Source organism: Octodon degus, unplaced genomic scaffold (assembly GCF_000260255.1).
Source record: "Octodon degus isolate 3935 unplaced genomic scaffold, OctDeg1.0 scaffold00009, whole genome shotgun sequence".
NCBI lineage: Eukaryota > Metazoa > Chordata > Mammalia > Rodentia > Octodontidae > Octodon > Octodon degus.
The window spans coordinates 11377418-11400291 of NW_004524585.1; the positions used below are offsets into that span (position 1 = coordinate 11377418).

Consider the following 22874-nt stretch of genomic DNA (forward strand, 5'->3'; position numbering starts at 1 on the left):
TATATATATTTCAATTTTGACATAACTCTCTAAATTGCCTATACTGACCTTAAACTTATGGTCTTCCTTAGTTTCCCAAGGCCACATAGCTGAGCTCCTAGTTGCTTTAAAAAAAAAAAAAAGTTGCTGGTGAGTGTGATGGTGCACACCTGTAATCCTAGCACTCAGGAGGCCAAAGCAGGAACATGTGCATAGAGTTCAAGGCCAGCCTGCACTGGGTAGCAGGACCCTGCCTCAAAAAAAAACAAAACAAAACCAAAAAACAGGTAAAAAACCCTTTGCTGCCTCATTAATGAGAACCCACTGTGTATCACATTTTAAAAATATAACACTTAATACCTTTATTATTTTACCTGATTGAGATCTATTTGACAGAGTTTCCTGTCTTGCATTAGTCCATGTATGTGATACAGGGTGAAATGCCGTGGGGAGCTGGCGCATGCGTGCTGTGGGGAGCTGGCGCATGCGTGCCATGGCCTTGTTTGCTTCCCTCCCTCTTCCGCATTTGACTCTCTTCTCATTTGTTAAAAGTCTATCTCCCTGTTTCTTATCATTTATTTCACTCTGGTCATACCTCTGGTTTCTCATAGGAGAAATGTTGAGAGATTTAAACTCCTGGCTCTGATTTACTTTACTGAACATTAGGTGCGTCATCTTCCTACAAATGACCCAAATTTCTCTTTTATGGCTAAGAACAACTACAGTTTTTTTAAATCCATTCATTCAACTTAAAGTTTAAAAGCTATTAAAACTTTTGAGACAGGTTGTTGTTTTTTTTTTTCTTTTGAGGTAAGATCTTGCTATGTAGTTATGCTGGCCTTGAACTCACTATGTAGCCCAGACTGGCCTCAAACTCACAGTGACCCTCATCTCAGCCTCCCGGGCGCTGAGACCACAGTGTGCATTGGAATGCCCAGTTTAAACCTTTTTCTTAATTCATTAAGGTTTCTTCCAGGGGTTTGGCCACAGTTCACAGTGGAGTGCTCCCTTCACATCACAAGGCCCTAGGTGCAAGCCCAGCACCGCCCTCCACAAAGGTTTCTCTGGGTACACGGTGTGTTTCATGATTTATTTAATCTATGTCCAGTGGTTAGATAGGTTGCTCCCAAGTTTCCACCCAAGTGCATATGCTGCTGAGCTGTTTCCCCAGCCCACCACTCAAGTATTTTGACAAACATCTCTGCATATGACTCTTTTTTTAAAAATTTTATTTATGTGTGTGTGTGTGTGTGTGTGTGTGTGTGTGTGTGGCCAGCTCAGCCCACCAGGTGGCGTGGTTGGCTGGCATGTGGTGCTGGGGGATTGAACCGTGGTCCAGCCACTAAATGCGAGAGCAAAGGCCGTGCTCACTGTGCAGATGCAGAAACCAGGCTCAGAGCTGACTGGTTCATATGTCCTCAGTTCTTTTTTATTTTATTTTGTGTGTGTGTGTGTGTGTGTGTGTCCAGCTTAGCCCACCAGGGGCGGGGCTGGCATGTGGTGCTGGGGGATTGAACTGCGGTCCCTGTGCTTTGCTAAGCTTGTTCTAAGTAGGTGCTTTAGACCACTGAGCCATCTCACCAGCCCTCCTCAGTTCTTTTAAAGACTTGAAGACTTTTACAGTTTCTGAAAGTGACCGTTTCTCTTGTTTGACAAGATCAGATAAAAACCAGTTAAAGGCCTTGTAATCCCAGCACTGAGGAGGCAGAGGCAGGAGGATCTCTGAGTTTTATATTCTGCTCTATTTTTTATGTATATTCTTTAGAAGCACTTAGTACTTCTTTGATTATAGTTATCACTAAATTTTTTAGTTCCAAAATTATTTCTGATCTGATTTCTTCTATACCTTTCTGCAGTTGTTTCTTTACTCCCAACGCTATTATTTCAGAGATGTCTGATGTGTGATTTCCAGTTTCCTCAATGTCTTCTGCAATTGTACTGGGTGGATTCGGGGCCTGAAACTGCAGTTTGTTCCTTCTCTTTGTCATTTTGTATGCCACTGTCTTCTGACCTTTGGTGTAGAGCTTAGATAGAGTTATTACCTTAGCACCAGGTCTGAATCTACAAAGTTCAGATTCCTCCAGGTGAGTGTTGCTTGGATCTGGGTGCTGTGTTCCACTTCTTTCTGCTGCAGTCCTTAGAGTTGAACCCTTTGTGTCACTCTGGCAAGATGTTCTGTTCCTGAACCAGCTGGGTGGGTCTTGCCTCTAGCCTCTTTACAGGGAGTTCTGCTGAAGGGTTCTGTGCTGGGCCTGCACTCTGGGTCGAATGAGGATCCAGTGGGCCCCAGATGGTCTCATTCACACACCGGACCTGCGCTCTGGGTCTTTCAGGATCCCGAGGGCCCAAGTCCTCTCTGTGAGTTTGAGGCCAGCCTGGGCTACAAAGTGAGTTCAAAGCCAGTCTGAACTGCATAGTAAGACCCTGTCACAATAAGAAAAAAAAGTCTAGTAAAGATTTTATAGATCAAATTTATCTAAGACTGGCCCGATAGCTCAGAGGATTAAAGCGCCTACTTAGGCAGATGCAGGGACCAGGATGTGATCCCCGGCACTGAGCTATGATTGAGACCGGGCGTGGTGGCATATGCCTGTAATCCCAGTGCTTGGGAGGCTGAATTCAGGAGGATCGCTATGAGTCCGATCTGTGTAGTGAAACCCTGCAGATCCTGTACTAAATACATCTTTTAAAAAAGTTATCTAAAAGTAAAAATACATTAATAAAGGTTAGCAGGCCTGCCCAGCCTACAACCAGGGCTGGCTCTGAGTCCTGGCTCTGCCCCAGGGCGGGAGCACTGTGGAGCTTCAGGCCACAAGGGGGCACCACAACCTCTTCCATTGGGAAAATACCCTTGCCTGGAGGTGGCTGACACTGGGCATGCGTGGTGTGTTTTTGGCCCAGGGGCTTCTTATACCTGCTTGGAGGCTGCCACTGGGAGGGCCCTGCTGCGGCAGCACATGGACATCACCGGCGAGGACCACCCACTCAACAAGCTCCGAGTGAAGATCGAGCCAGGTGAGCAGTTCCTCTGTCCTCTGCCTCTTTAGGTGACCCTTGGAGCTCCGGGTTAGCCGACCTGTGTGCTGGTGGGAGGAGCCTGCCAGGGCTGCTTGTGGCGGCTTCCTGCCGCCAGGCTGCCTGAGCCCAAGCGTGGCGGCCAGGCAGCAGCTCTGGTTAGCTGTGCACACTTCTTAAGGACGTGCCCGTGGTTCTGTGTTTGTATAAGTCCCTATCGCTTTACAAGGTGCTTTCCCATCCCTTTTTCTGGTCAAGTCAGTGGGTTCTGTTGATTGTTAGCCTGATTTTACTGGGGCAGGACTGAGTGCTAGTTGAAGGACAAGGTCATGTACCTAGTCCGTTTGGAGTTCAAAGCTTTTTACTTTTCCAACATTTTTTTGTTGCCAAACATGCCCATCACCCCAGCACTTGAGAAGCTGAGGCGGGAGGTCTCTTTGAGTTCCAGGCCAGCCTGTGTTACATAATGAGTTCAAGACTAGCCAGAGCTGCCTGGCAAGATGCTGTCTCCAAAAAACAAATGGAGAGAACTGAGCATTTTTGATTCATGTATGACTAATGTACAAGTTTTGGTACAGAGAGGCTCATGTTCCTTGGCACCACTGACTGTAAGAGTGAACTTCTTGTGTACTGACTGGTAATTAGTTCTCATCGAGGACACTTGTAAAAATAACATGTTCTGAAAGGGGAGATTGGGGAAGTAGGCAACAACCAATAGGGCTGGAAAAGAGCCCAGCCCTCAGTCCTGAGGTGACGGAGACCAGTGTGGTGACACACCTGTAATCCCAGCTGCTTAAGAGCCTGAGACCAGAGGATCATAAATTCAAGCCCAGCCAGGGCAACTTAGTGGGACCCTGTCTCCAAAATAAAATAAGTAAAATGGGCCTGGGACTGTAGCTCAGTGTTAGAGCACTTGCCTGCATGTGCAAAGCCCTGAAGTCCTTCCCGTTCCCACCCGAGAGACTCATAGGGTCCTACCCAAGCAAGCCCATACCAGGAGCAAGAAAGGAGCCAGTTCCTTTGGGGGCTGGGTCCTTCATCTTCTTAGGCCCACAGTCACTGGCCTCTAAGATTTCCCTTGAACTGCTCTGGTAAGGTCAGGATGGATCTAGAAATCTTGGTGCTACCCCTGGAGTCTGACCTCTGCCAGAGTTAGTGTTTAAATCTCGAGCCTGGGAAGGACCAGGAGGGTGGTTCGGGTCCCAGTGCATGCTCAGTCGTGTCTGCCTTCTCTTCTGTCAGGTGTTGACCCAGATGATACCTACAATGAGACCCCCTATGAGAAAGGGTTCTGCTTTGTCTCCTACCTGGCCCACTTGGTGGGTGACCAAGACCAGTTTGACAAGTTTCTCAAGGTATAGTCACCTCTCCATGCAGGGAGAAGGACAAGGAGCAGATAAAGCAGCTGGGCCAGAGTGCCAGGGTAGAGGCAGGGGTACAAGAGGTAAGGGGTCAGAGAGGACTGGAGGCGTGGAGGGGGCCTGCCTGCCTGTCTGCCTCTGGGGCGCCCAGAGAGGCTGAAGAACCCTCCCTTCCCACAGGCCTATGTGGATGAGTTTAAATTCCAAAGTATCTTAGCCGATGACTTTCTGGAATTCTACTTGGAATATTTCCCTGAGCTGAAGGAAAGGAAAGTGGATTCCATTCCAGGTAAGTAAGGAATGGTCCACAGGCTTCTTGGAGATAGTAAAGCTAGAGCTAGCTACACTGGGAGAGACCGAGGCAGGTTGGGAGGTGTGGGTTCAAAGTTCTCTGTTAAGGGCCAATCCCATCTGCCAAGGAGGCTGACTTTACCAAATCAACTTTATTCTGTTAATGGTCCTGTGGGGAGAAAGCCTAGAGGCCCAGGCCTGGGCCCACAGAGACTGGGTCTCAGGGTGCAACCAGCCCAGCGTTCCCAGGGTCAGTCTACTGTGCCAGAACAATGCTGGTAATTAAATTAGATTTTTCTTGCTCCCGCTCTGCCTCCTTTTCTCTCATTTTGCTTCCTGACTCACCTCTCCTCTTGGGGCACCACACCTGGACATACTCAGCCCAGAGAGTTGCTGCTGTTGCCATTGTCCCAACTAAAACTCCCAGGCAGTAATGGTCAGCAGTATGAGCTCACGTGGCCCTGGTGTCAGCTCTAGAGGCGCTGCTTCCTTAGAGAGAAGAGAATGTCCTGTTGTGGCGAGGCACACCTCTGTGCTGTACCACACCGTGCCCCCTGAGTCACTCACTGGGTTTGGTAAAGTCGGCCTCCTCAGTAGCTGGGATTGGTCAGGCCTTGGTGGGAGGCCTGTGTTTCAAGGGCATGACCCTCTGTGGCTAATAGTTAGTAATCACTGAGTGCTTACTATGCATCAAGCAAACTTTTAATCTGTATTTGCTCATTAAATCTTCACAACTGTCAACCAAGGCAGGGCCCGTCACCCCCATTTTACAGAGAAACCGAGGTGCTGAGAGGCAAGGTCTTGCGCTCTCGGCCTCCCAGCCAGTTCATGGCAGCCTATCTTGGGGTGCTACTGTAGTGATCAAGAGACCGTGAACTTGAGTCCAGCTGAGAAAGCCTCTATTAACATGGCTGTGATGACATAATGTTTATTTACAGCAAAACCACTTTCCCAGTAGAGATGACCACAGTCCAGTCTTCCTGTGACAGTCCTAGGTGTCACCGTAGCAAGACCTTGTGGGTAGTAGTTGTGTGGGTACCTGCATTGGCTGCTGAAGAAAGTTTGAGGTGGAGAGAGGAAAGAGTATGAGGTTTCTTGGGTAAGATGACCTTGACCCAGCCAGAGACCCCTGACAGCATCTTCTGCCTGCCAGGTTTTGAGTTTGATCGCTGGCTGAATACCCCTGGCTGGCCCCCCTACCTCCCTGACCTCTCACCTGGGGACTCACTCATGAAGCCAGCTGAGGAGCTGGCCCAGCTGTGGGTGACCAAGGAGCTAGACATGCAGGCCATTGAAGCTGTGGACATCTCTACCTGGAAGACCTACCAGCTGATCTACTTCCTAGATAAGCTGCTCCAGAAGTCCCCTCTCCCTCCTGGTAAGCAGTGTGCTATTACTTAGCTGAATGAAGCTCAGTGTCCAGAGGGAGGCTCAGGAAGAGTTGTGAATCTTGCCCGGAGGTGACGCCAGGCTAGCACTTCGCACAGAATGTGTCATCAGAAGGACTTAGATGTAGGAGTGCCACAGGGAACAAAAGAACAAACCTTGGCGCTGCTCGGTCCTCCCGCTGTGGGGCTCTGCACCTCTGTAGGCTGCTCTCGTAGGCTCTGTGCATCCCTTAGGTCTTTTAATCCCTGTAACCACTCTTCCTAGGCGGGGCTGTGATTTTAATCCCTAGGTAACAAAATGAACTGCAGGCACAAATAGGTCACCCAGCCTAATAGTTGGGCTGGGATTTGAACCCAGTCATCCGAAGCTCTTAACCATTAACGCTTTGTTGCTGCTCAGTCAGAAATCATATTCACCCAGGGGTGAAAAATCATTTGAAGCTCAGATGAACTTTGCAGGTTTTGTGGTAGAAGAAGTGGGGAATATTTTTAAAAGCAAATATTAGAAAAAGTGGAAGCCAGGCATGACAGCACACACCTGTTAGTGAGGCCCTGGGTTCAGTCTCCAGTACCAAAACTAAAATAAAATAACATAACGAAGGACGGGGAGGGAGTGTTTTGAGGGGAACACATGTGTTTTACTCCAGGAAGGGAAATTAAATGACAAGAGCATAAAGGCTTCAGTAAGCCTGAGAGACATTTGGTAAATGTGAATACTACCTTTCTGGAGCGTAAAATGGGCAGAGGTCAGGAACCTCCTGGACCTCTCTTCCCAGAGCTTTTGGAAAGCCTTAGAGTGCTTGGCTCCTCCTCCTGCTCCTTAACAGTCCATTTTTTCCAGGGAATGTGAAGAAACTCGGAGAGACATACTCAGCCATCTCCAGCGCGCGGAATGCAGAGCTACGGCTACGATGGGGCCAGATTGTCTTTAAGAATGACCATCAGGAGGATTTCTGGAAAGTACAGGAGTTCCTGCAGAGCCAGGTGGGCCACACCCCCAGCCTGTCCCCCGGTTAGAGCTCATGTACACTAGGACTGTGCGCTGTGCTTGAAGTCATCCTGCAGGCAGAGCCTTGTCATAGCCTCGTGGGTCTGAGCTAGGAGCAGGGGCCCAGTGACCTCTGGAGTAGGCACTGATCACCTTGGTATGAGTGTGGTTCCCAGAGGCATTGTCCTGGGGAAAAGCGGAAGCCTGTAGGGAGCCTTTTGCAAATCAGCTGGTGAGGCCTGAGGGACAGAGGCTGGTTGGAGTTAACTCAGAACTGGAAAAGAGGGCAGTGCTGATGCAGGGTCCAGTCATGGGGAAAATGCATGAGGGCAGGGGACAGGCACAGGGAGTGAAGGGTGAGATCATTTAGGTCCCTGTCCCCAGGGAAGTTCTGGGGCTGGGCAGCAGCTCAGACACCAGTTGGCTCTCATGCCATTGTCTGAGTGGCGCCGCTGGGCAAGGACGGACGCTGGGGTGAGTGAGTGGATGGCAGCGCTGAATTCAGAGCAGGGAGTGACAGGCTGGACACAAGGCCATGCTCAGAGCCTACCCTTCTCCAGGGGAGTTGTGCATCTCTTGACATCCCAAGCCCTCGGAGCCCCTGGCCAGGACTCAAGTTTGGGAACCTGTGATGGTGCTGTCTTAGTTACGTGAAGTTGACCTGTGAGGTTTCATTTGCTGGACTGCAGTTGGGCCTTCCTTGGCCCTGGGCTTTATGTGCTGCAGATGTTAATGGCGCCACAACTTGGTGGCTAGCTACTGCCAGCCTCCCAAAGTTGGCATCTCCCTGTGTTAGCCTTCTCGTCTGTTTTCTGTGGCTCTTTGTCCTATGAGAAGATACCAGAATCGGAGCACCTGTCTCAGAGGCTTCTTGGCCTTCTGACACCTGACCATGCTCACTGTTAGACCCCCGCACCCACCGAGCATGCTACTGAGGATGTGTATGTATTTCTTGCAGGGAAAGCAGAAGTACACCCTGCCACTATACCATGCCATGATGGCTGGCAGCTCAGCGGCCCAGACCCTCGCCAAGGAGACCTTTGCCTCCACTGCCTCCCAGCTCCACAGCAATGTTGTCAACTATATCCAGCAGATCCTGGAGCCCAAGGGCAGCTAGGGGCTCACACATGCACGCAGCCTCTGCCTCTTCAGACTTTGCAGGGTTTGGGGATATTGTTCCCACCTTCTGGTACCCTAGTTCACACCCTGACATGTCTGTCCCAACAGGACTGGCCCCTCTGGGCTCCAGGGTCTGAGCCTCTGTGGCCTCTGTTCTGGTGAGCATTTCTGGTTCACCAAGCCCCAAGACAGAAGTCCTTCCTGTAGCTCCCCGCTCCCCTCGTACAGGCTGCTGGTGGTGTCGGGGGATTTGGTCTCCTCTCTCCTTCTACTTAGGTCTCTGGAGAGAAGCAGAGATGGGTCTTTCTTTAATAAATGTTTTTGAACAAAAACTAGGTGAATCATAGAGACTGAGTGGCTGTTAAATTTTTCTTTCAGGGCTCCTAGATCTTCATGTGTGATGATTAGAAGGTAGTAACTCGGGGTGACAGTGTTCAGTATTCTCTTGTCCTTAAGGAGCCAGCAGGCTGAGTGTGTACTTGGTGGCACATGCCTATAACCCCAGCACTCTGGGAGGCTGGGGAATTAGAGCTCAGCTTGAGCGACTTGGTTGAGACTTTGTCTCACATTTTAATTTTATTTGGTACAATGTCCGGCTACACAACTCTAAACAACACTAAACTTGTAGTGATCCTCCTGTCTCAGCCTCCCCAGTGCTGCGATTACAGGCACATACCACCACGCCATTTCAAAGCAACTAGCATGACAGGGTTCCAGGGCTGGCACAGCATGCGGTACCAAGGATCAAACCCAGGTCCCTTGAACTTTCCAAGCAGGTGCTCAGACTGCCGAGCTATCTCCCTAGCCCCCATTTTTCTCATTTCTCTCTCTCTCTCTCTTTTTTTTTTTTTTCTTCGCAGAACCGGGGATTGAACTCAGGCCCTTGCACTTGCTAGGGAAGTACTTATTCCACTGAGCCATCTCACCGGCCCCATTTTTTTTCATTTTTTTGAGATGGGTTTTGCTGTGTAGTTCAGGCTGGCCCTGAATGCACTATGGAGCCCAGGATGGCTTGGAACTCAGCAGTCCTACCTCATCCTCCAGTATGGTAGGGTTATAGGCAGGTACCACCAAGCCTAGCTCAAAATTTTAAAAAGGGCTAGACTTAAAAGTCAGTGCAAAAGCCCAACTTCTGTCCCCAGTACGTGAGGAAAAAGGAATTTGGGCTGAAGGACACTGGGTCCCCACAGAAGCTTAAGAGAAAATATCTGGCTTTGTCATAGCAGTTGCAGGGGAGAAGCTAAGGTTCTGTCACTTGCATATGCACACAGGGTTTCTTGGTGGGTTTTGTCTCCCCCACCTTTCCGTATTTCTTTTTGTGTGTGATAGTGGGGATTGATCCCAGGGCCTTCACACTGAGCTACATCCTGGTCTCCCCTCTTTTTGAGATAGGATTTTTCTAAGTCCCTCAATTACCCATGCTGGGTTAGAACGTGGGATCCTCCTACCTCAGCCACCCAGACTACTAGGGTTACAGATGTACACCACCATGCCCCACTAGGTACTAACAGTGCAGTGATTACAAGAGTCTCTTTAAAGCTTGGCTCTAAATTCTGATTTCCTGGTGCTCACAGCACTGTCTACTGTAGCTCTGCCCGTGGGCTTTCCTGCACCTGCATGCAGTTGGAAAGGAGACTTTGTAAGGCCGTTGGAGCTTCCAGCTGTTCTAGGGCTGTTCTGCCACATTAGGGTGTCGCAGCAAGGCCTATTCTAGGGCCCTCCACCCCATGCCCCTCCCTCACACCTCACAGCCTGATGCCTTAGCCGCTTCCCTCCTTGGAGACCCCTGCAGCATCCGCCTTGACCGCAGGTTGGCCTGCCTCGCCTGGCCCAGCGCCTGGGCTCCTCCTGGGTGGCCTGGCCTTTCCTAGTGCCAGCGCCCACACCAGAGGAAGAAGCTGCGCCACCCTGGCTGGGAAGCGGGGCGCTGCCCACCGCCTGCACAAGCCTGCAGGCCCCTCTGCACTCCTCTCGCTCACTTTCTCTTCGGTGGCTCGGCGGCAGGATGCGGGCCTACAGAATAGGCTAGGCCGCGGCCGCCAGGAAGCCCAGTGAAGGCAGCAGCGCTCAGGACGTGCTCTGCACTGCACGCTCGGCTCTGCGCAGCCGCAGACTCGGCGGCCAGGTGCTCCGCGAGGCAAGGGGCACGTGAGCACCGGGGCGGAGCCGGTTCCCCCGCATTCCAGGGCGGGTGACTGGGCAGAGGGTGTGCCCGCCTCCGGCACGGGGAGGGCCCCTGAAGGGCTGGGGAAAATCCGACCCGGGGCCCTGGCCCTCCAGCCACCTGGGCCGGCCGGGCAGAGGGGACTCTGGACGTCGTCTGCCCCTCTCCCTGGCACCTAGGGGCTCAGACAAGGAAGAGGAGGAATTCCCTAGTGTTTGGGCTTTCCTGTTAAGAGGAGAAACCCGAAGGAGAAGTCCGCGTTTTGCTTGAGAGGCCTGCGAACCTACAGGGGACTAAGATGTTAATGAAGGGCTGTGGGGCTGGGAGGGGAGACACTCAAATCTTCCCTCTCAGAAACATAAAAGGCTAGCTTGGGGCTGGGGGTGTAGCTCACTGTGAAGCTCTTGGCCCGTGTGAGCCACGCCCTAGCCCGGATCCGGCACTGCAAACAAAACCAAACAGAATACCAAGCAAAAAAATCAGCTCGAAAAGACTAGCAATTATTAAATCCAAACTGATTTTTTTTTTCCCCAAAACTGGGGATTGAACCTAGGATCTCACAATTGCAAGCTATACTATCTGCCACTGAACTGTAGCCCTCAGCCTTTTAAATTTTGATTATTTTGTGTTTTGTTGTTGTTAGTTTTTCCATTTTTGGTCCTGAGAATTGAATTTGCCAGGCAGGTGCTTATGCCACTGAGGTATAACCCCAGCTTTTTTTTTTTTTTTTTTTTTTTTTTTTTTGAGACAGGAGCTCACTATGTAGTTCAAGCCGGGCTTGAACTTACTGTGTAACTCAGGCTGGCCTCAAAGTTACAGCCAGTCTCCTGCCTCAGCTGCTACCATGCCTGGTATCTGGTTTTATTTTATTTTGACACAGGGCCTTGCTAAATTACTCAGACTTGGCTCAAACTGGGCACCCATGCTCAGCCACAACCTCTTTCTTTCTTTCCTTCCTTCTTTCTTTTTTCTTTTGCCAGGGTCTTGCTATATAGGTCAGTATAGCCACCTTGAACTCAGGGGATCCTCCTGCCTCAGCCTCCCAAGTGCTGTGATTACAGGGGTATGCCCCACCACGCCTGGCACAGCCTCAGCCTCATTTCTTACAAGAAAAACTGATGTGCAGAATCTTGCCCAGTACCACATAGATGCAGACACTGGATTTGAATGTCTACCCCGTTACTCCTGCTGGGGGAGTGGGGGTTTCAAACCCAGTCCCTTGGATTTGGGGCTCAGTCTATAGATCCACAAATGCAGTAGGCAGGATTTACTCTGTCCCTAGAGGAGGCCAGGGCTCAGCCAGAGGCACAGGGTCCGAGGTAAAGGATACCTCCCATTTTTATCTAACTCAGGATAGCCTGGAGCAGGCCTGGAGCCCCTTCAAGCTGCATGAGGGTACCTGTATATTGCTACCACATTTGTTTGCTGTTGTCTGAGCATTTTTATGTAAAAAGCACTTGGTCTGTGGGTGTGGTGGCACACGCCTAGAACCCCAGCACTCAGAGGCCGAGGCAGGACGGCTGCTTGGAGTTCAAGTCTGTACTACATAGTGAAGCCCTGTCTCCAAAGAAAACCAGAACAAAACAAAGTGCTTGGTCTATAGTAAACTACTATAAAATGTGCAGTACTACGAACTACTCAATACCAGGACCTACTGGCTTCTAACCACTAGAGGGCAGCAGCAGGAACTGGAGAACTGGGGGATCCACTGGACCAGGGACTGAACTGCGGGGGAGAAATGTGTTCAAGTGGATTCCAGGCCCTCCAGCAGCCTTTAGGCAGCAGGGGCTCCATCAGGTACCCAGCGAAGCGCTTTCAAGAAAGGATAGGTCTCCCCAGAAGTGGCTAGAGCAACGTATCGCTTGGGTGGGGTCCAAGCAGATAGTGCTATGTGACAATGGGATGCCTGCTAGAGGGCCCTATGGCCAGGGGCCCTGGATCCCAGGGTTAGGCTGGTGACCTGGCCATACCCAGTGGCCCGTGAGTTGCTTAGCATGGAGCCTGGAGTCTCCCAGTTCGTACCCCTTCTCCTGGTGTTGTAGAGAAAATCCCTCTACTTCAGTAAGCTCCCTCCCATGAGGCCCTTTGTCTCCAGATCTCCAGCCAGGGCTCCAGGTTTCCCCAACTTACATTTATTCCTCTCCAGCCCATCCCTGACCTGTCCCCCCACCCCCACCAGAAATGTCCTGAGTCAGAGAACAGCCCAAAGCACAGGTGCCCACCCCAGCGATGTTCCCGCCACCTGCCCAGCCCGGTGCTCTGGGCCCAACCCCAGAGGGTGCAAGATGACAGACTCTGACAATCATTAAACCAGCCAGGCCTGATTTCCCAGCACCGCCTGCTAGGACCTGGGCCAAGTGGCACCTACTATGCAAATCACCTGGGGCCAGGAGCCCAGTCTGAAGGCCAGGAAATCCCCTCTATCCAATGAGCCACCAGCTCAGGTTTCTGCCGCCTCGAAGGTCTGGTGCTGGGAGGAGCTCCCGCAAGGCCCTATTTAGGGCGGGTGGGGGCGCACAGCCGCCAGTCTCCGCGCTGCTCCCTGGTGGAGCTTACTGCTATCTAGGTTTCTCTCTCACCTGTGACCTCCGAAGCCACCCTGTCTGCCTGCCACATCTGCACAGGTAGGGCTTCTACCTGTCTTGTTCCCCTGCCCTACTTGGGAAACAGGTCTAGTGGATGTGTAGTGAGATGCCCGCTCTGGTCTGCAGTCCCACAGTGGGATGGAGGGGCAGGAAGGGAGCGATTGCCTCTAGGCAGGGGACTGGGTGCCCCTGACTTGTCCGCTGTGGCTATAGGTAGTGTGAGGAGGATCAACTGGTATAGGGTACAGTGGCTCCACTTTGCTCGTAGATCTAGCACTCTCCCTTTTTGAATCAGGGGCTAGCTTAATAATTCAGGCTTGTCTTGAGCTTGCAATCCTGCTTCAGATTCCCAAGGACCAGGATTACAGCCAGGTGCCACCAGCCCTGGTTTAGATGTCCCTCTTGAGAGGGTCCCTGTATCTTCCTGTCCTCTGGGATGGTACAGAGTAGCCAGGACCGTACCAGGAGGACCCCCCCCAACACCCTCACCTACCTGTCCCCTCTCCCTAGGTAGCCTCATGGCTGCAACCTGTGAGATTAGCAACATTTTTAGCAACTACTTCAGTGCTATGTACAGCTCGGAGGACCCCAGCCTGGCCTCTATTCCCCCTGCTGCCACCTTCGGGCCTGATGACTTGGTGCTGTCCCTGGGCAACTCCCAGACGTCGCTGGAGGGCACTGGTGGGTGAAGTGAAATGGGTGCCTTCTGGGATGAGGGAGACACTGGCCTAGGAGTCTGTTGGGTGGGGGCGCTGTGGCTATAGCCGGCTGAATAAGGGCCAGGGCATTGAGTCATCTGCCCCTTGTCCTGCAAGTGCTGTTTGAGGGGAGAGTTGAGTACTCCGATTGCTAAGGGACACTGGAAATGGGGCTGTATGTTCCTGTGCGGCCGTGGCTAAGCCTGTCGCTGTTCCTGACCCACAGAGAAGGCCAGCTGGTCAGGGGAGCAGCCACAGTTCTGGTCAAAAGCCCAAGTTCTGGACTGGATCAGCTACCAAGTAGAAAAGAACAAGTATGACGCCAGCTCCATTGACTTCTCGCGGTGTGACATGGATGGGGCCACCCTGTGCAGCTGTGCCCTTGAGGAGCTGCGGCTGGTCTTCGGGCCTCTGGGGGACCAGCTCCATGCCCAGCTACAGGATCTCAGTGAGTTCAGGCTTCGGGGCAGTAGTGGCCAAGCCCAGCGGTAGCCAAGGGGCCTGGGGGCCAAAGGGGAGGGCTGGCCCTTGGCTGGACCCCAAGCCCACAGCTAGAGGGTACTGCTGGAGGGAGCCCCCGAGGGAGGGGTGAGGGTGACTCCTCCCTCCTTATCAGCTTCTAGCCCTTCTGATGAACTCAGCTGGATCATTGAACTGCTGGAGAAGGACAGTGGAGTGGCCTTCCACGAGGCTCTTGGAGACCCAGGCTCCTTCGGTGAGAACCTGTTCTCTTCCTCCCTCCCTCCCCCATCCTGTCTCATCCCAGAGCACTCCTGATGCCACCTGCACAGGCTTCTCCTTCCCCAACTGGAGAACTCCCAGCAGTGAGCCCTCCGACAACTAGCAGTCTCCCCTGCCCCTGCGGATCCCCTGAGCCCTCACCAAAGTTACTCCTCTTTCCAGACCAGGGAAGCCCCTGTGCCCAGGAGCTGCCAGAGGTGATGGAGGACAGCTACCAGGCCAGCCCCTACTATGCCCCCAGCTATGGTGCCGGAGCGCCCTCCCCAGGCTGCTCTGAGATCTCTACAGCAGGTAAACAGTCTGCAGGTCACTGTGCCCCTCCTGCTGACTGCCTGTGTCCAGTCCAGGCCAGGGCACTCACTCTGAACCTCCAACCCCAACCCCAGGGACTGGTACTCCTCAGAGCTCCCATTCTTCAGACTATGGGGGAAGCGACGTGGACTTGGACCCCACCGACAGCAAGCTCTTCCCTAGAGGTGAGGCTCTGGCTGCTGGGGGCCACCCTCTTCAGTGCCCCTTCCCTGCTCGCTCACCCTGGCTCTCCTCTCCTCTCCTGGCAGATGGGTTTCCTGACTATAAGAAGGGAGAACTGAAACATGGGAAGCGGAAACGGGGCCGGCCCCGGAAGCTGAGCAAAGAGTACTGGGAGTGCCTGGAGGGCAAGAAGAGCAAGCATGGTGAGCCCGGGGGCATGGGCACCGGCAGCGGTGCAGGTGATGCTGTGCACCCTTGCCCTACTCTCCTCTGGCCTCTCAATGGCCAGCCTCCCATCATGCTTGGGTACTGCTGAACACCTCAGGGAGGGCGCAGGCAATGGTGACCTCACTGCAGAGGCCCTAGAGAGGAAAAGGAAACTTTCCTCACAGAGGAGGAGGCTCACAGAGGAGGCCCATGCACATGCTGGGAGCTTTCTCACCCACACACTCCAGTTCATTCTGCATTTGGCCACTGTCCCTCTTGGGAGTGAGTGAGGAGTCTTGCTCAGGTGGCCCTGAGGGTCAGGTAGGCTGGGACTTCACCACCAGCCTCCTGAGGGCTGCACAGGGCCCTCGGGCAGTGAGTGTTCTGGCTGCCGGGCACCCCTGGGAGGGTGCCTGAAGCACTTTCTGGCCTCCCTTTGTCTCTCGTATCCACACACGTGCGCACAGGGCTCCCAGCTCTTCTAGACCTCAGGGGTTATTTTTCCAGGAAGCTGTCCCTGGACCAAAGGCTGGGGCTGGTCCTCTGTCCCTGTACTTGGCAACTCTTGGCAGCAGTTTGAGTGCTAGCTCTCACTGTGGCTCCTACAGACCTGAGAGTCCTGGGTGGTCTTGGGCACCATCCACACCACATAGCCAGACAGCTTAGCCAGTGACAGCTAGTCTCAGGGGAGCTAAGGAGGGAGGCAGCCACTTGGGTGCACTGGGGACTTGGACCATGTGCTGCCCACTGGTCAGCAGTGTGCTGGGATGGGTGGGGCCAGCTGGATGAGGGAACCCCTGGAACCAGCTAATGGGGCATGGTCCTTGCAGCACCCAGGGGTACCCATCTGTGGGAGTTCATCCGGGACATCCTCATCCACCCGGAGCTCAATGAGGGCCTCATGAAATGGGAGAATCGGCACGAGGGTGTCTTCAAATTCCTACGTTCTGAAGCTGTGGCCCAACTTTGGGGCCAAAAGAAGAAGAACAGCAACATGACCTATGAGAAGCTGAGCCGGGCCATGAGGTGGGTGAGCTGGTGGCCATGTGACCACCCGGCTAGGACAGTTGTTTGTGCTGCTCTGCCCTCCAGCCAGCACTGAGCTATGTGTGACCCCTGTATGTCCTGAAGAGTGAGGACGAGGGCAGCCTAGGCCTGTTTGGTGGCTCCAGTGACAGCACTGAGAAAGTACTGGGTGGGCAGGCAGGCATGTGGTGAGCAGGGCACACTCAGCAGTGTTCCTGTGTTGTCTGCGAGGCTCACCCCAAGAAAGGATCTTCCAGCCACAGCGAAAAGCAGGTCATCTCTGGGGTCCCTTCCAGACCTACATTCCTGTGTTTTGATGAAAAGCCTGAAGGACACAGCCACAAAATACAATGGAACAAGTACAAGCTAGGTGTGGTGGTGTGCACACCTATTATTCCAACACCCTGGGAGGCTGAGGAGGCTGAGGTAGGAAGACGGAAAGTTCTAATCCAGCCTGAGTAAGTTAGCAATTTAGCAAGACTATTTCTCAAAAAAAAGAAAGAAAGAAAGAAAGAAAGAAAGAAAGAAAGAAAGAAAGAGAAAAGAAAGCTGCTCGGTGTGAAGAGCTTGGGTTCAATCTCCATTACTAGGGGTGGGGGGAGAAGCAAGGTAAGAAGTAGGGCCCTGGAAAGGGTACTAAGCCAGCCTAGGGATAACAGGTGAGAAGAGTGAAGTGGCTTTGGCCAGGCTTAGAACCAGAGGGGCAGCTCAGTGAGAGCTCCTGGGCCCATGGGAGGTGGCAGCAGTGCAGGTCTCCTGCTGGCACCCCTGACGACCTCATCCCCATCCAGGTACTACTACAAGCGAGAGATCCTCGAGCGGGTGGATGGCCGGCGGCTGGTCTACAAATTCGGCAAAAACTCCAGTGGCTGGAAGGAGGAAGAGGTTGTAGAGAGTCGGAAGTAAAGGTCTTAACTAAATTGAGACCAAAGCCACAGACTGGACTGGAGGCTGAGGTTCCTGGAGGACCAGAGACCAGATGCCCCTCCCCTCCCCTGCGGACTCGCTCCCTCTGCTGGTGTGAGGGGCTGAAGACCAGGAGCAGCAGGGCCCTGGACCTGCTGGAGCCCGTGGCCTCTTCTCCCTGCCCTCTTGGAATACAAGCTCTGGGGTCTGAAGTGACTTGTGCCCGTGTGGCTCCTTACAGTCCCAACGCTGGCTGCAGACTGTGCCTTCCTCCTGCCTGGACTCTGCCAAGGAAGCCAGGGGAGGCCAAAGCATGGGCGGACAGGGCTATGGCCTCCAGCACCTCCTTCTGGATTGGCTACTACACCTCCCTGCTCAGTGCTTGGGCTCACAGGCGGGGATCAGAGCATCCCTAATTTATGTGCTATAAATATGTCAGATGTACATAGAAATCTATTTTTTCTAAAATATTCCTCTCCCTGACTCCTCCCTCTAAATGCTGGTGGCCAGACTATTCTATAACCATGATTGGGCCAGCAAAAGTGGGAGTGAGCCCTACCGGAACCCTCAGGTTGGGGTTCTGGCTCCTTTCTCCTATGAATGGAGGCAGAGTCCTCCAATAAAGTGCCCTCTGGGCTTTTTCTAACCTCTGTCTTCCTGCTGTTGACTTTCCAGGGTAGGAGGGTGGGCTGGGGATGGATTTCCTGGCTCCTTGGATGGGGGCTGGGAGTGGGGAAAAAAACAAGGTGGCAGCTAAGGACAGAACTGTAAGACTTCACACAAGCAGGAACACGCGTGCAGGAAGCTGAGACGGGGCTGTTATGCCCCAGCACATGGGCGCCGTGACCTTGGCAGAGTGTGTCCTCTGCGGCTGCTTCCTCTTGTAAGACAGAGGTTTGGATCTGACATTCTCTAAGAAGTCTAGAATTGCATGTCCAGCCTTGTGGAATAAATAGATGCTTTTGCATCCCAGCCAAGTTGGCTTCAAGCTGGATATCTGTAATATGAGTCCTGGCTTTTGTGTGTGACATGAAATCAAAGTTCTGATCTGGTAAGGGGGGGAAAAAGCAAACTGGAGATGAGTACTTGCCTAAATTAAATGAGGGAGGGAGTAATTGTTGACAGCCAGCCTTCTCCAAAGCTCTGTGATGAACACCACCTTGTCTCATCTTCTCCCAGGAGAGGTCTATCACTTCCGGGCCAACAGATGCAGAGGCTTGGCAAATGTACCTTGGCTCTGTCCTTTAGCCCATCCCTTGGAGCACCTCTAACGTCATCAACTTGGAACTTCCTCTGCAGATTCCAGAACTGTTACTCTTCCAATCCACTGTGATAGCATGTCTGGCTTTAGAGAAGACATCTTACTGGGGGGACTCTAGAGGGCTGCTGGGAAGAATAGCTTTTGGGTGGTAGAAAGTGCAGCATACTGCTCAATTGTCTTGGAAATTCCAGATTATTCACTGAAGGATACAAATAAAGCAGATTTATTGGCGACAGTGCAGGAATCCTGAAAGAATCTTGAACTGTCCTCAGCCATTTTGGAAAGAGTTGTCCTTACATTGCCCTTCTGAAGTGGAAGCAAGTTGGCCAGCTGGGCAGCGTCCTAGGGTGAAGGTTTAGCCAGCCTCGTTCACATGCTGACCAAGCTACTGAGCCCTAGAGTGACCTCACTTCCTGAGAATCTGTGTGTGCTCCACACAGCGCTAGCTTCTCCATCATGTTATCTCCAGGGTCTGGACATGCCGAAGAGAGGTGACCCAGTGCTGCCTAAGGTCACCTGGCCAAGAAAGGGTGCTGGGCTTTTGGAACCCTAGCTGCACTTGCTGAACCTCCCCTGGTCCTATTTGCAGCTCCAAATTATTCTAGCTGGCAGTTTCAACAAGGGACCACGTGGGGCAGGTGGTGGCCTTAACACCGGGGTGCTGGGCTGACCCTTGTCCTGCTGTTTCCCCTTTATGAGGCACTTTCTACATCCCATTATCTCACTGGATCTGCCTCAGAGCCCTTTGAGGAGATTGGATGTCCCCATTTTACTTAGGCTAAAGGCTGGTCCAGGTCATGGGCCAGGTAAGAAGGGAACCAGAACCTAGCATTCCTTTAGCCAGCCCCAGACAGAACCTGGAGGAAAACAAAAACAAAAACACCTTTCTCACCCAATTGTCTCTCCTTACCTTGTTCTCTACCTCTGGCTCTGCCCCTTAAGGTGACCTGAAGATTCAGCACAGACTAGTGGGCGAGGCCTGGGGGGCGCTGAGGAGCCAGAACCCCTCACCCCAGTTCTCAGCAGTCCAGAGGAGGGCCCATCTCTCACTTGCCTGCCCCTTGGGTATGTCAGGGTGGGGTAGGGGTGGGGCTGGGCTGTTTATATCCTGCCCTGAGCTGCAGGTCGCCTCTTATCAGCTCCTATGGGACTGGGTGTGTGGCTGTGCCGGTAGGAGGGAGGTCACTTCTCAGTGTTTGGGTGTGCCCTGGGGGGTAGGTTGGTAGGGGGGGCTGGGCAGCCCAGGCCTCCTAGAAGACTGTTACCAGATTCCCACAGCTGCACCCCTCCCACTGATTCAGGGGAAATCTGGCTCCACAGGCCTCCTGAAGTAGGTGAGGAGGTGGACTATGTATTGAGGGGCTTATTTCAGAGAGCTCCTTTATTCCAGTTATCTGTTTACACATCGCCCTCTCTTACTGGGTTGGCTGAGCTGCCCCTGGGCAAGTATAGGGCTTACTCACCATCGTGCCTCCATCAAGAGGGAAGGCAGTGTGAGGTCAGTGTTTGCCACACTGTCCCGTGACTCCCTGCCCAGCATTCCTCCTCCCCCCATGCCACACAGACACATTTGTACACATCCTGCAACACACGCCTGCACCCTCATGCACATCTCTCACATGCCTCTCTTTTCTCATACACACCACCCACGCTGCTGGACAGAAAATGCAAAATGCATTTCAGTGGTAAAGCTTACCTGACATGCTTGGGATGGTGGGTTCAATCTCCAGCAAGGAAAAAAAAAAAAAAACCAAGCCCACTCAATCGCTCATCACACCCACTTGCATGTGTTGTGACCACTGCAGACTCACAAGCTCACACTCACATAGGCCATACAGCTCCCATACACAAGCACACACGCATGCTAGTGTTCTTTATGCTGCCCTGGAGGCATTCCTTGTCAATCCTGCTGCAGGGCCAGTGAAATATGAAATCTTGTACCCTTTAAAAGTTACTTAAAATGTCAAAATGGTGACAGCAGAGAGTTAACACAAGCTGGGGGCTGAGGCGGTCACATGAGGCCCTGTAGTCTATCCCCAGCACTGAAAAGCAAAAACCACCAAACAAGTTGCTGGCATATTAGAATCAGGAAATTTTTATTGAACTTTTGGATTCTTTTTAAAAAACTCAGGGGACTAGGGAGATAGCTCAGTTGTCTAAGTGATTGCCAGGCAAGAGCAAGGACCCAGGTTGGATCCCTGGCACCCATCCAAAGCAGCACATGCTGTGTCTGCCCTGCACAGAGCCAGCCACCAAAACTGGGCATGATGGCACGTGTCTGTAATCCCAGCACTGGGGAAGCTGAGACAGGAGGCTCACTATTAGTCTGAGCTGCTGAGGGAGACCCTGTGCCAAATCAATCAATCCATCAATCAATCAATCTTAAAAGAAAAAACCTCAGAAGATCTGGCCAGGTTGAAACAGTTCTCCCATTGAACACAACCCGCAGAAGTGGGGTCATGGTGGGTCAGGCACAGTGGCCCATGTCTATAGACTCAGAGGCTGTGGAGGTAGAGGCAGGAGAACTGCTTGAGCCCTGGAGTCCAAGGACAGCCTTGGACTGGGCAATGTAATGAGACCCCTCTTAAAGTAAGGAGGAAGAAAGAAAGAAGAAAGAAGAAAGAAAGAAAGAAAGAAAGAAAGAAAGAAAGAAAGAAAGAAAGAAAGAAAGAAAGAAGAAAGAAAGAAAAAGAGGGAAATGAAAAGAGAAAGGGAGGGCCGGGGAGATGGCTCAGTAGAATAAGTACTTCCCTGGCAAGTGCAAGGATCTGAATTCAATCCCTGGTTCTGCCAAAAAAAAAAAAAAAAAAAAAAAAAAAAGAGAGAGAGAGAGAGAGAGAAAGGGAAGGGCTAGCCAGATAGCTCAGCAGATTAAAGTGCCTGCTTAGGCAAACGCAGGGACTGGGGTTCGATCCCCAGCCTGCGGTGCTGGCCCTGCCCCTGGGGTGCACTGAGATGGCAATTGAGACTGGGCATGGTGGCGCCTATAATTCCAGGGCTTGAGAGGCTGAGAACAGGAGGATCACTATGAGTCTGATCTATGTAGTGAGATCCTGTACTAAACACAAATAATAATAATAATAATAATAATAATAATAATAATAATAGTAAAATAGAAAAGAGAAAGGGAAAGGTGGAAAGGCATAAAGACAGGAAGGAAGGAAAGAGAAAGAAAGAATAAACAACAGCAACAAAAAGAACATGCAAAGAAATAAAAAGAAAAAATCAAAAAAGGATCACGCAGCCTTTCTGTGGAGCCTCACGGTCATCATCTTTGCCACCCCAAAGCACATGGGTAGCCCTAGGTGTGGCCCTGCCCTCCACCTCCTGCTCCATTCTGAAAGCATATTCATTTTTTATCCTTTCTACCTGCTCTGCCTGGCAAAAGATGGTCTGTTGAGGGTGTCAGTAAGTAAGTAAACTATGGGGTGGGGTCAGGGTAGTCATACCCAAGAGTACGGCTCCTCTCGGGCCTTGGGGAAGGACTGGCAGTCCCTGGTACTTGCACACAAGGGGTTTTCTCTCACCTACAAGATGATTCTTAGCTCAGCTCAGAGCATGGTATAGAACGGGCCTCACACAGCCTGGGGGATCTCTGCATGACCTTCTGGGATGGCCCTGATGTTGCCCCTGCCTGGTACTCTGGCCCGTCCTAGCCCTCTTTGCAGAACATCGTCTGCCCGGGCAAAGCTCTTCACAAGCCTTCCCAACTCAGCATGCATACCTTGAACGTCTACATCCTAACCATTCACCAGTGATCTGTAGAACATGCAGCCTGAGACTTGGAGGAATGACTCCTATCTTATAGGTGAGGGAACTGAGGCTCAGAGAAGAAAGGCAAACAAGCATGCAGGCAACAGTGCCCACAGTACTCTGGGCCCGAGCCGCGCTTCCTGTGGGCGCCTGGTTTCTGATGAGAAGCGCAGTGTGCTGGGCAACGTGTCAAGTTTCTGATTTGTGTGCATCATTCATTCATTCTCTGTCTTCTATGTGCCTCATTCCGTGCATGTATGGAGAACAAGCCAGCCAGGAAGAGGCTCGAGAGTCTGGATGGGAGCCTAAGGAATTTCAGACACTTCCACAAAGCTCCCAATAAGACCTGGCCACGGAGGATGAATGCCTCCTTTCGTAGATGAAAACATGAGGTTGTACAGAGGTTAAGAAATAGCTCACACTTTCAGAGCTAGAAGAGTTAAGAAACCAGACCTTGGAACTTGGTTTCTTGACTGCCTTTTCTCAACCCTATAACTGACTCTGCTTTCAGAGACACTAAGCAGTCCGAGTGTCCCTGTGCTGTGCAGCTGCCTGGAATCCCACTGCTGTGCATGTAGTTGAGAAGGGTTCTATATATCCTAAACGGGGGGTGGGGTGGGGGGGTGGGGGGGGAATTCAGTTCATGTCGCTTTCCAGGGATGTTTGCTCCCATGGCAAGGATGGGAAGTGAGTTTTCAGTTCCTGAGAACTCCAGGGCAGCCAGTCCTTGCAAATGCTTCTCCTCATTCTGGCCCTGCACCTCCGCCTTCACCCCACCTCCACCCAGCCTCCACCTTCGCCCAGCCTCCACCTCTGCCCAGCCGCCACCTCTGCCCAGCCTCCACCTCTGCCCAGCCTCCACCTCTGTCCAGCCTCCACCTCTGCCCAGCCTCCACCTCTGCCCAGCTGCCACCTCTG

At 52.2% G+C, this 22874-nt stretch overlaps 2 protein-coding genes across 4 annotated transcripts in view; both read left to right on the forward strand.

The window, feature by feature from the left end:
* Nucleotides 1-8467, forward strand: part of Rnpep (arginyl aminopeptidase) — an 18499-nt gene extending 10032 nt beyond the window's left edge. Inside the window, exons 6-11 of one of the 2 annotated variants that reach the window (XM_004625348.2) lie at nucleotides 2881-2994; nucleotides 4237-4349; nucleotides 4536-4644; nucleotides 5800-6024; nucleotides 6876-7018; nucleotides 7981-8467. In XM_004625348.2, coding sequence (XP_004625405.1) covers nucleotides 2881-2994; nucleotides 4237-4349; nucleotides 4536-4644; nucleotides 5800-6024; nucleotides 6876-7018; nucleotides 7981-8139 — 863 coding nt within the window. In that variant the 3' untranslated portion in view covers nucleotides 8140-8467. The remainder of the gene's footprint in view (nucleotides 1-2880; nucleotides 2995-4236; nucleotides 4350-4535; nucleotides 4645-5799; nucleotides 6025-6875; nucleotides 7019-7980) is intronic. The other variant, XM_023707974.1, reaches the window with a different exon arrangement.
* Nucleotides 8468-12824: 4357 nt separating this feature from the next.
* On the forward strand, nucleotides 12825-17934 carry Elf3 (E74 like ETS transcription factor 3). 2 transcript variants are annotated; one of them, XM_004625350.2, is made up of 9 exons: nucleotides 12825-12929; nucleotides 13401-13571; nucleotides 13815-14036; nucleotides 14205-14303; nucleotides 14492-14620; nucleotides 14716-14805; nucleotides 14890-15006; nucleotides 15841-16036; nucleotides 16828-17934. In XM_004625350.2, exons 2-9 carry the CDS (start codon nucleotides 13409-13411, stop codon nucleotides 16940-16942), a joined length of 1131 nt encoding a protein of 376 aa, XP_004625407.1. In that variant the 5' UTR covers nucleotides 12825-12929; nucleotides 13401-13408; the 3' UTR covers nucleotides 16943-17934. The 2 variants fall into 2 exon arrangements, with proteins under 2 accessions (XP_004625407.1, XP_023563752.1); XM_023707984.1 differs by lacking the exon at nucleotides 15841-16036.
* The last annotated feature ends 4940 nt before the right edge of the window (nucleotides 17935-22874 follow it).

What these genes read in the sequence shown, in the direction of transcription:
- Elf3 (XM_004625350.2), top strand. Translation starts at nt 13,409, where the DNA reads ATGGCTGCAACCTGTGAGATTAGCAACATTTTTAGCAACTACTTCAGT. An exon ending in GACGTCGCTGGAGGGCACTG is followed by an intron (nt 13,572 to 13,814) that starts GTGGGTGAAGTG and finishes CCTGACCCACAG; the next exon opens with AGAAGGCCAGCTGGTCAGGG. An exon ending in TGCCCAGCTACAGGATCTCA is followed by an intron (nt 14,037 to 14,204) that starts GTGAGTTCAGGC and finishes CCTCCTTATCAG; the next exon opens with CTTCTAGCCCTTCTGATGAA.